We start from the raw sequence: 12,084 nt of genomic DNA, 5'->3' as shown, positions 1-12,084 counted from the left end.
GAGGAAGGTGAGGGATCAGCCCATAACTACACGGCAGGACCTGGTCAATGACCTGAAGAGAGCTGGGACCACAGTCTCAAAGAAAACCATTAGTAACACACTACGCCGTCATGGATTAAAATCCTGCAGCGCACGCAAGGTCCCCCTGCTTAAGCCAGTGCATGTCCAGGCCTGTCTGAAGTTTGCCAATGACCATCTGGATGATCCAGAGGAGGAATGGGAGAAGGTCATGTGGTCTGATGAGACAAAAATAGAGCTTTTTGGTCTAACTCCACTCACCGTGTTTGGAGGAAGAAGAAGTATGAGTACAACCCCAAGAACACCATCCCAACCGTGAAGCATGGAGGTGGAAACATCATTCTTTGGGGATGCTTTTCTGCAAAGGGGACAGGACGACTGCACCGTATTGAGGGGAGGATGGATTTGGCCATGTATCGCGAGATCTTGGCCAACAACCTCCTTCCCTCAGTAAGAGCATTGAAGATGGGTCGTGGCTGGGTCTTCCAGCATGACAACGACACGAAGCACACAGCCATGGCAACTAAGGAGTGGCTCCGTAAGAAGCATCTCAAGGTCCTGGAGTGGCCTAGCCAGTCTCCAGACCTGAACCCAATAGAAAATCTTTGGAGGGAGCTGAACGTCCGTATTGCCCAGCGACAGCCCCGAAACCTGAAGGATCTGGAGAAGATCTGTAGGGAGGAGTGGGCCAAAATCCCTGCTGCAGTGTGTGCAAACCTAGTCAAGAACTACAGGAAACGTATGATCTCTGTAATTGCAAACAAAGGTTTCTGTACCAAATATTAAGTTCTGCTTTTCTGATGTATCAAATACTTATGTCATGCAATAAAATGCAAATTAATTACTTAAAAATCATACAATGTGATTTTCTGGATTTTTGTTTTAGATTCCGTCTCTCATAGTTGAAGTGTACCTATGATAAAAATTACAGACCTCTACATGCTTTGTAAGTAGGAAAACCTGCAAAATCGGCAGTGTATCAAATACTTGTTCTCCCCACTGTACCTGCTGGAACGTGTGCTACGGGTGGGTGTTGTTATCGTTACCAGTGAACTGAGATAAGGCGGAGCTTTACCTAGCATAGACTTATAGATGACCTGGAGCCAGTGGGTCTGGCGACGAATATGTAACGAGGGCCAGCTGACTAGAGCATACAGGTCGCAGTGGTGGGTGGTATAAGGTGATTTGGTAACAAAACGGATGGCACTGTGATAGACTGCATCCAGTTTGCTGAGTAGAGTGTTGGAAGCTATTTTTTAGATGACATCGCCGAAGTCGAGGATCGGTAGGATAGTCAGTTTTACTAGGGTAATTTTGGCGAAGGAGGCTATGTTGCGAAATAGAAAGCCGATTCTAGATTTGATTTTGGATTGGAGATGTTTAATATGAGTCTGGAAGGAGAGTTTACAGTCTAGCCAGACACCGAGGTATTTATAGTTGTCCACATATTCTAGGTCGGAACCGTCCAGGGTGGTGATGCTAGTCGGGCGGGTGGGTGCGGGCAGCGAACGGTTGAAAAGCATGCATTTGGTTTTACTAGCGTTTAAGAGCAGTTGGAGGCGATGGAAGGAGTGTTGTATGGCATTGAAGCTCATTTGGAGGTTAGTTAGCTAGGTGTCCAAGGAAGGGCCAGAAGTATACATAATGGTGTCGTCTGCGTAGAGGTGGATCAGGGAATCGCCCCGCTGCAAGAGCGACATCATTGATATATACAGAGAAAAGAGTCGGCCCGAGAATTGAACCCTGTGGTACCCCCATAGAGACTGCCAGAGGTCCGGACAACATGCCCTCCGATTTGACACACTGAACTCTGTCTGCAAAGTAGTTGGTGAACCAGGGGAGGCAGTCATGCGAGGCAGAAAAACCAAGGCTATTGAGTCTGCCGATAAGAATATGGTGATTGACAGAGTCGAAAGCCTTGGCCAGGTCGATGAAGACGGCTGCACAGTACTGTCTTTTATCGACGGCGGTTATGATATCGTTTCGTACCTTGAGCGTGGCTGAAGTGCACCCGTGACCGGCTCGGAAGCCGGATTGCACAGCGGAGAAGGTACGGTGGGATTCGAAATGGTCAGTGATCTGTTTATTAACTTGGCTTTCGAAGACTTTAGATAGGCAGGGCAGGATGGATATAGGTCTGTAACAGTTTGGGTCTAGGGTGTCACCCCCTTTGAAGAGGGGGATGACCGCGGCAGCTTTCCAATCTTTAGGGATCTCGGACGATACAAAAGAGAAGTTGAACAGGCTGGTAATAGGGGTTGCAACAATGGCGGTGGATAGTTTTAGAAAGAGAGGTTCCAGATTGTCTAGCCCAGCTGATTTGTACGGGTCCAGGTTTTGCAGCTCTTTCAGAACATCTGCTGTCTGGATTTGGGTGAAGGAGAAGCTGGAGAGGCTTGGGCGAGTAGCTGCGGGGGAGGCGGAGCTGTTGGCCGGGGTTGGAGTAGCCAGGAGGAAGGCATGGCCAGCCGTTGAGAAATGCTTATTGAAATTTTCGATTATCATGGATTTATCAGTGGTGACCATGTTACCTAGCCTCAGTGCAGTGGGCAGCTGGGAGGAGGTGCTCTTGTTCTCCATGGACTTTATAGTGTCCCAAAACCTTCTGGAGTTAGAGCTACAGGATGCGAATTTCTGCTTGAAAAAGCTAGCCTTTGCTTTCCTGACTGACTGTGTATATTGGTTCCTGACTTCCCTGAACAGTTGCATATCGTGGGGACTATTCGATGCTATTGCAGTCCGCCACAGGATGTTTTTGTGCTGGTCAAGGGCAGTCAGGTCTGGAGTGAGGTCAGGTCTCTTTAATCGGCTTGAAAATCTATGGCAAGACTTGAAATTGCAGTATAGCCATGATCAACAACCAACTCGACAGAGCTTGAAGAATTTTAAAAAGAATAATGTGCAAATATTGTACAATCCTAGTGTGCAACGTTCTTAGAGACTTACCCAGAAAGACTGACAGCTGCAATCGCTGCCAAAGGAAATTCTAACATGTATTGTGTCAGGGGTGTGAATACCTACAGTTGAAGTTGGAAGTTAACATGCACCTTAGAAAAATACATTTAAACTCAGTTTTTCACAATTCCTGACATTTAATCCTAGTAAAAATTCATTGTCTTAGGTCAGTTAGGATCACCACTTTATTGTAAGAATGTGAAATGTCAGAATAATAGTAGAGAGAATGATTTATTTCAGCTTTTATTTCTTTCATCACATTCCCAGTGGGTCAGAAGTTTACATACACTCAATTAGTATTTGGTAGCATTGCCTTTAAATTGTTTCACTTGGGTCAAACATTTTGTGTAGCCTTCCACAAGCTTCCCACAATAAGTTGGGTGAATTTTGGCCCATTCCTCCTGACAGAGCTGGTGTAACTGAGTCAGAGTTGTAGGCCTCCTTGCTCGCACACGCTTTTTCAGTTCTGCCCACAAATTTTCTATAGGATTGAGGTCAGGGCTTTGTGATGGCCACTCCAAATCCTTGACTTTGTTGTCCCGGAAGTATGGAAGTATGCTTGAGGTCATTGTCCATTTGGAAGACCCATTTGTGACCAAGCTTTAACTTCCTGACTGATGTCTTGAGATGTTGTTTCAATATATCCACATAATTTTCCATCCTCATGATGCCATCTATTTTGTGAACTGCACCAACCCCTCCTGCAGCAAAGCAACCCCACAACATGATGCTGCCACCCCCGTGCTTCACGGTTGGGATGGTGTTCTTCGACTTGCAAGCTTCCCCCTTTTTCCTCCAAACATAAAGATGGTCATTATGGCCAAACAGTTCTATTTTTGTCCCATCAGACCAGAGGACATTTCTCCAAAAAGTACGATCTTTGTCCCCATGTGCTGTTGCAAACCGGAATCTGTCTTTTTTATGGTGGTTTTGGAGAAGTGGCTTCTTCCTTGCTGAGCGGCCTTTCAGGTTATGTCGATATAGGACTTGTTTTACTGTGGATATAGATACTTGTGTATCTGTTTCCTCCAGCATCTTCAAAAGGTCCTTTGCTGTTGTTCTGGGATTGATTTGCACTTTCGCACCAAAGTATGTTCATCTCTAGGAGACAGAACACGTCTCCTTCCTGAGCGGTATGACTGCTGCATGGTCCCATGGTATTTATACTTGCGTACTATTGTTTGTACAGATGAACATGGTACCTTCAGGCATTTGGGAATTGCTCCCAAGGATGAACCAGACTTGTGGAGGTCTACAAATTTTTTTCTGAGGTCTTGGCTGATTTCTTTTGATTTTCCCATGATGTCAAGCAAAGAGGTACTGAGTTTGAAGGTAGGCCTTGAAATACATTCACAGGTACACCTCCGATTGACTCAAATGATGTCAATTAGCCTATCAGAAGCTTCTAAAGCTATGACTTCATTTTCTGGAATTTTCCAAGCTGTTTAAAGGCACAGTCAACTTAGTGTATGTAAACTTCTGACCCACTGGAATTGTGATATAGTTAGTTATAAGTGAAATAATCTGTCTGTAAACAATTGTTGGAAAATTACTTGTGTCATGCACAAAGTAGATGTCCTAACTGACTTGCCAAAACTATAGTTTGTTTACAAGAAATTTGTGGAGTGGTTGAAAAACTAGTTTTAATGACTCCGACCTAAGTGTATGTGAACTTCCGACTTCAACTGTACGTAAATTAGATATTTTTGTATTTCACTTTAAATACATTTGCAAAAATTTCTAAAAACATGTTTCAGTTCGTCATTATGGGGTATTGTCTGGGTGAAAAAAAATCTATTTAATCAATTTTGAATTTAGGCTGTAACACAACAAAATGTGGAATATGTCAAGGGGCATGAATACTTTCTGAAAGCACTGTATAGCATGCATGATCTGAAGCACCGGAAACCACGGACTCTTCTTGTATGAAAGAGTGGACTTTGTATTGTGAATGTCAAAGTCCTTGGAAAAAAATGAATAGCCATGATCTAATTATAACACAGTTCTTTCATAATCAATTAAAGTTCTGACGAGGGTTAATGAAGGTTTCAAAATTGGTCTTTGAAACAAAGGCCTCATTACTTGAATGAACTTGAAGTCTATGACCATAACAATGGGAGAAAGCTTTCCCACTGGGCACAGACATCAGTGCAACGTCTAATTTTGATTTACATTTGGTTGAGTTATCGACTAACTTGAATTCAACGTGAAATCAACCAAAAATGTCCTCCTGTCATTGGATTTAGGTTCAAAGTTAAGTGAAAAAAAGACTAAATTCCCTTTCGTTGATGACTTTTTGCAAATCCAAACAGTTTTCCACGTTGATTCAATGTCATCACATTTGAATTTTGGGGTTGAAATGACTTGGAAACAACGTTGAATCAACACGTTTTTGCCCAGTGGGTTGCTTAAAATCATATTGTACAATTACAAAAAAGCACAATATGCAGATAAAAAGGCCAAGAAAAAAACTACTATTTTTTATGATACCTTGATATTGACACAAGTAAGCCTTTCACCATGCTAATGAGTCTCTTTCAATTGAACCCTCAGTGCATCAAGTGTCCAGTGTAATATAACATCAGATTGAAAACCCAGGAGGAGATGATACTCAAACACATGCAGCCTCACATTAACCTAATTACTTGTGCTGCCACCTCTTCAGAGTGCTACTCTCTCACAAGACACAGTTCACACACAGACAGTCCTCGTTGGCAGTCAATGCATGCCATGGGGTGTCACATATATGGACATAAGCCTCAGACTAGATGAGATACCCTGCATAATTCACATCCAGTGGAATAGCCTGTCTAAGTGAGAGCTTCTGCTAGCGTAGTGTGCTTGCTTCACATGTGTGATAATGAGATTCATTCACCAGAATAACACTCTTCAGGCGCTTCAGCCCAAAGGGTTTGATTCCATTCTGATTGTATTGATGCTGTATGAGGGAAATTTGAAAATCTATTTGAATTAAATTATTTCCCTTGTTCTGATTGTATCTTTTCTTTTTTTTTACACCACTATAGCAACCCTGATTATGCTCTCTAGTCTCGTGGCTGAGGTTTCTTACTATTCTTGCTGAGGTACCATGCTACCATAAAAAGCCCTGTCAATTTCCTGACTTGATGTCTGTCTACTAAGCTGCACACAGTGGGTTACCTAATTCAAAACAATCACACACTGTGTTGCTGCCTGCGAGTATGTGCCTGCCACCAGTCAGACTCAGCACTTGCGACTTTAAGCACTTTAATGGCATTTCAGACTGGAGAACCTCAGTAATGTAAAGGTTTTTTTAGTCCCAGTGCTCTATGAAATGGCCCTGCTCCCAGCACAGTCACACACCCCACTCTCTGGGTTATTACCCCTCAGCCTGCATGGAGATGGAGTCAGCTCTTTAACAGCACAACACCTGGGTGTCTCCCCTCACACACCTCCCTGCGCCTCTCCACATCTTCAACAGGGAGCTCACTGGGTGAAGCTGTTCACACTGATACAATAACCCATCACATCTTCTCATGAAACAGCAAGACACTGCTCTGCCTGTGAGACTTTTTACAAGAGAACAGTCAGTGTGGGAATGAGTGTGAATAGCTGCTCAAAGAAACCTGTGCGATCATCCCACTTTATTGAATAAGGGTTCCAGTTAGCATAACTAAACAACACTACCTATATTACAACACAGCGCACACCTTAATGGTGACAAACTGCTCCTTCTGATTCCATAATGCCCACATTATGCCAAACCAATAAAAAACTGTGTGTTGAATTCTAGTGGAATCACACACTGCTTTCACCCAATCCCTGGCCTTCTAAGGACACCTGAAAAGCTCTGTCACACTAAATTACACATCCCTTTTGTGAGCCAACACAGTGGAGATTGAAGAGGTCCTTGTTGCTTCAACTTGTTGTGATAGACTAAGAGATATAATGCTGTGCTAGGAGGAGGTAGGAGGGCCACTGACAAAGGAAGAGATTACCCAGAACCCACCTCGCCACTCATCTACCCTCTCCAATCCACAGTGCTATTGTGTGAAAACGTATGGATCCTTCCCAATACTGTGAGGAGAGACAATGCCAATGTGTGTCCATGCAGCCCACCTGATTGCAGAACTGGGTCTCCAATCCCTTTGGTAATTCCTACCCAAGGGATGGGAGAGAAATATGCCAGCACTTCACGCGAATACAAGCTACAAGCTTCAATTATCGGTGGAAGCTACATTCAGCTACACTCAAGAATCAAAGTGGAGGCTCTTGACCCAGAGCTGCCTCATCCACTTCAGTTTTTGACAAAAACAAAAAAAACACACTGTTGCCATACGCTTATGCCGTCAACATAAAACTAGTATTCCCATTATCATTCTCTCCAAGTCCAATTTGTCCGTCTCACACAAACAAACAGCTTGTTTTTCATGTCATACATTGACACTCCTTTTCAGCATGAAAAATGCACTACCACAAGTAAACATGTCATTTTACTTCTCTCCAACAACAGACAGCATGCATTACAAACACTTCCAAACAAGCAAATGGGGAAAAGTCTGTCCATTGCCATTAGTGACTAAAGCCTAGCCTGTGTGATTGCAACTGGCAGCCTGAGACATGCAATCCATAATAAAAATAATACATCCTGCATCATCCATGTGTGAGTGAGTGAGTGAGTGAGTGAGTGAGTGAGTGAGTGAGTGAGTGAGTGAGTGAGTGAGTGAGTGAGTGATTGAGTGAGTGAGTGAGTGAATTCTTGCAGGTCTGTGTATAGATGTGTGCCTGCCTGTTTGAGAGAGACTAAAAAGAGAGGGATGAGAAAGAAAGAGCAGGTTGTAAGAGATGGAGAGCAGCGAAAGCCTTATACTACTATTAGTCAGCGGCGGTTGATGATGATAATTATCCCAGTGTGTTAAATGATTACTGAGGCTGTGATTAATTGCTTCAGCAGCTCACAGGACTCTCCAAAATGGACTTCTTTCACAACTCTCTTATCTGGAGCAGCTAAATCAGGCGAGCCAGGAAGGCAAAGGGTGGTGGTGAATAAGCCTTTTGAATTTCACAGCTGCCTCACTACAACCACAAAGACCAATCGGAGACTGATGGGCAATTCAATAGGACTCCAGCATAGAATTGATGAAAATGAAAATGTCAACGTTCTCTTGCGTGATAAGGTTTACTGGTGGTGGCTGTTTGAAACATTGTGTGTATGTGTGTACTGAGGTAAAGATTGTGCATGATTAGTCTGATCACAGCAGTCAGACCCTCAGGATTCTGCAGATGGCATCCTGTTAATACCATCTCTGTATCTCAATCATGACCATACCCAATGCATTGCAGAGCTCCACATAATAGACTATGCATCTTACCATTGGTTGTACTTTCCAATGTGTATCAAAACTATTGTTGTAGTGGCTATTCTCTATGAAATGAGACATTGGATGGAAGAGGTCTACTTACGGAGACTGTTAGCAGGTACCCTGTTGGCTTGCATGTTGTCATAGTGCTGTCCATGCACTCCAATGTCTTCTGAGTGTTCTCCTGGACCAGGCTGGCGCATCACCTGGGCTAGAGCCCTGACAAAACACAAACACCTCAATCAGCTGGTTCACTCAATAATAAAGCATGACAAGGAAATCAAAATAGCTACGAAATCTAGCAAAATTACAGTAGCTCAAACGCTGTAAACCTCGATATTTATCTGATATTTACCGGAAATCCTTACAGGTCTTAATGTTTGAATAATGTAGATTAAATCAAATCAATTACTCTCATGCTTGTAGATGAACTACCAATGACCAATTAGCACATGCTCAAAGGGTTTTCATTGATATGCACAGTACCATTTATGCTATATTGGGTTAGTGTGATCACCTTCCTTTGTGCATTGATAATATAGTTGAGAATTATGACAAATCACAATAGGGATCACAAGGCATGTTGAGACAAAGGCAGCCCACTGAGCACAGACGTCAGTTCAACGTCTAGTTTTGATTTACTTTTGGTTGAGTTGTCAACTTACGTAAGTTCAACGTGAAATTAGTCATCACATTGAATCTTTTTGTTGAAATGACATGGAAACAACATTGAATCAACCAGTTTTTGGGGGAAGTGAACCTTAAGTTCGCTTCCCCCAAAAAAGAACAATGAAGCTAATTAAAATGCTGAAATCTAGGGCAGTCAGATAATTAAAAACAATTGGAGGTGTAATGGAGTACAAAAGTGGCTTTTAATGGCACCATGTTGGTAGATGACATCAAGGGAGAGGAGAGTATGGCTCATCACACATTACTACCTACAACACGTCTTGTTTTACCAGGACGTAGTGAGCATGGCTCATCACACATTACTACCTACAACACGTCTTGTTTTACCAGGACGTAGTGAGCATGGCTCATCACACATTACTACCTACAGCACGTCTTGTTTTACCAGGACGTAGTGAGCATGGCTCATCACACATTACTACCTACAGCACGTCTTGTTTTACCAGGACGTAGTGAGCATGGCTCATCACACATTACTACCTACAGCACGTCTTGTTTTACCAGGACGTAGTGAGCATGGCTCATCACACATTACTACCTACAACACGTCTTGTTTTACCAGGACGTAGTGAGCATGGCTCATCACACATTACTACCTACAACACGTCTTGTTTTACCAGGACGTAGTGAGCATGGCTCATCACACATTACTATCTACAGCACGTCTTGTTTTACCAGGACGTAGTGAGCATGGCTCATCACACATTACTACCTACAACACGTCTTGTTTTACCAGGACGTAGTGAGCATGGCTCATCACACATTACTACCTACAACACATTTGGTTTTACTAGGACACAGTGAGCTCATTATTATTCAGTATAGAGTTCTCAATCATTCAGAATGAAAAGTATGGCATTTCGATGGAATCTCAAGACATCAGCGCAATTGGACAGGTATTCACAGTCACTCACAAATAAAATATAGTAGACTGCATCGGTATTGGCTATGATTGCCAATCAAATTGTGGTCAGAAGAACTGACTGAGCATGTATATTTATTCTATACTTTAACACTTCCCACTAGGCAAAAACTGATTGGATCATGAATCAATGTTGTTTCCATGTGTATGTGACCAATACAATTTGATTTGATTAGATTTCAACTAACAAGTCTATGTGATGTAGGAAAAACGACTGGATTTGAAAAAAGTCATCAAGGTAAGGAAATTTCTTATTTATTTCACCCAACTTTTAACCCGAAATGTTTTGTTGATTTTTGTTGTGGATTTCAACCAAATGTAAATCGAAACTAGAAGTTGAACTGACGTCTGTGTCCAGTGGGTTATCACCTATTTTAACAAAACAGCATCTTTAATGCATCTACATATTTTAAAGAAACTTCTGACACCCAAATAAAAGTTAAATTCCTGCATTCATTTAGGCTATCCAAAGTTGTTACTGCATTGCGCACAGGGACTGCTGATGTTGTTTACTGTACACACACCTTGACATGTTTTCTCTGTGTGGACGGTGCGCCTTTTCAAGTCCAAGTTTTGTGAAAATCCCAACGAGGGCCATTATGGCAACAACTCCACATATTATATACACAATTAAGTTTGTTTTATCCTTTGTGGGGTCGTGAGTGGGGTCTTTTTTCTTAGGCGGGGGTCTGCCTGTCATCATCCACGGCGGGGTGTCATAGTTTTTGCAGGTGGTCTGGTCCAGCCGCGAGCTTGTAAACTCACAGCAGAATCTGAAGCCACAGGTCCCGCAGCAGTACAGGTAACTGCCCGTCTGGCACACAAACGGCGGATCCCACTGGCCCATCACATCGTAATAACCCCGGCACCTGTCCTCTGTATGCGGACTCTCCGAAACGCTGTTCTCTCCGTTCAATTTTGACTCGTTGGTACCCGTTTGTACCATAATAAAGCCGTCTAGCTTCTGCCCTGGCTCCCCCTCCGCGTCGCATACAAGAACTTTCACCAAAAAGTAGCCAAGCAACAACCCCGCGCTTCTCATCATGTGCGTCCCTTTGTTACTTTTCTTCTCCACTGTAGACGAAGGAAAGGCGATAACCAGGTATCATAACAAGCTTGTACGCATAATCCAAGAACATGAAACACAGCCATCCACAATGATTATCATGATTACGCACCGCAACTTCTGCGCGTAATTGTCCATCAGCGCACGGTGATGTTGTATGGGAATGTGTGTAAATGTTAAATCTGTTCCAATTGCTTACAACAACAAAAAACTGACGAGATCTTTACACTGATGCGACAACAACACTTTTACAGTTGCTACAGGTATCTTGAATAGGTTTAGACAATTTCTCTGCGCTGCGCCACAGACATCCTCCGTTGACAGTCGGAGTCCTTATTGGTAGTTCACTCCAGGCAGTAGGAATATTACCGAACCGATTACCGAGAGAGTGGGAGAGTGGGGAAGAAAAAGGAGGTGGAGACACTTGAGGTAGTTGGGAGAGAGACAGGCAGAAAGAGCGAGATCTGGTGTATGCAATCTGTTGTTTATATACAGAACAACAAGCTCATGCTCAGATTTCATTTTTTCATAGTAGCCTACTGCAGGCTACAGAAAAATATATACTGTATTCAGACAATACAATACTGTCCGAATATTTCTTTCTTTATATGCCTATAAAGTCGCAGGGTGCATTGAAATGATAGAGTTGCAATGTTGCTGTTGTCTGTCAAGTCAAATGTGATTTCATGCATGTTGTATTTGACTGCTATTTGTGGCCAATATATTGCACCTTATTTGTATCATTACGTATTGTTCAATAGGCCACAGCTATGAAAAGAGGATATAGCCCAGGCAAACAAGGTGTGATTAGTATTGTTGTGACCTTTGTCATTGCAGTGCTGTAACTGTATTGTCATTTGAGGTGATGAAATAGGCATAATCAATACAATTCGTCTGACTAATGCATTTGATTTGTATACCTGTACATTTTGGAATTCTGAATGTATATCCCTTGATTGTACCACACACAAAAGGGTGTGGTACATATCATTATTTCTATAAGACGTGATTATTGAGAACAACTTCCTAGTCAAAAAATCCTAAAGGATTCCAATAGAAAAATCCTATTACAATCCAAAAGTAAATCCTATCAG

At 42.6% G+C, this 12,084-nt stretch overlaps 1 protein-coding gene across 1 annotated transcript in view; it reads right to left on the bottom strand.

The window, feature by feature from the left end:
* LOC139577820 (protein shisa-9B-like) overlaps positions 1 to 11,391 on the bottom strand; it is a 35,262-nt gene extending 23,871 nt beyond the window's left edge. Inside the window, exons 1-2 of the mRNA XM_071404992.1 lie at positions 10,449 to 11,391; positions 8,416 to 8,531 (exon numbers count right to left, since the gene is read on the bottom strand). Coding sequence (XP_071261093.1) covers positions 8,416 to 8,531; positions 10,449 to 10,969 — 637 coding nt within the window. The 5' untranslated portion in view covers positions 10,970 to 11,391. The remainder of the gene's footprint in view (positions 1 to 8,415; positions 8,532 to 10,448) is intronic.
* Between the last annotated feature and the right edge of the window lie 693 nt (positions 11,392 to 12,084).

Source organism: Salvelinus alpinus, chromosome 1 (assembly GCF_045679555.1).
Source record: "Salvelinus alpinus chromosome 1, SLU_Salpinus.1, whole genome shotgun sequence".
Taxonomy (NCBI): domain Eukaryota; kingdom Metazoa; phylum Chordata; class Actinopteri; order Salmoniformes; family Salmonidae; genus Salvelinus; species Salvelinus alpinus.
This window is presented reverse-complemented; position numbering and strand designations above follow the sequence as displayed.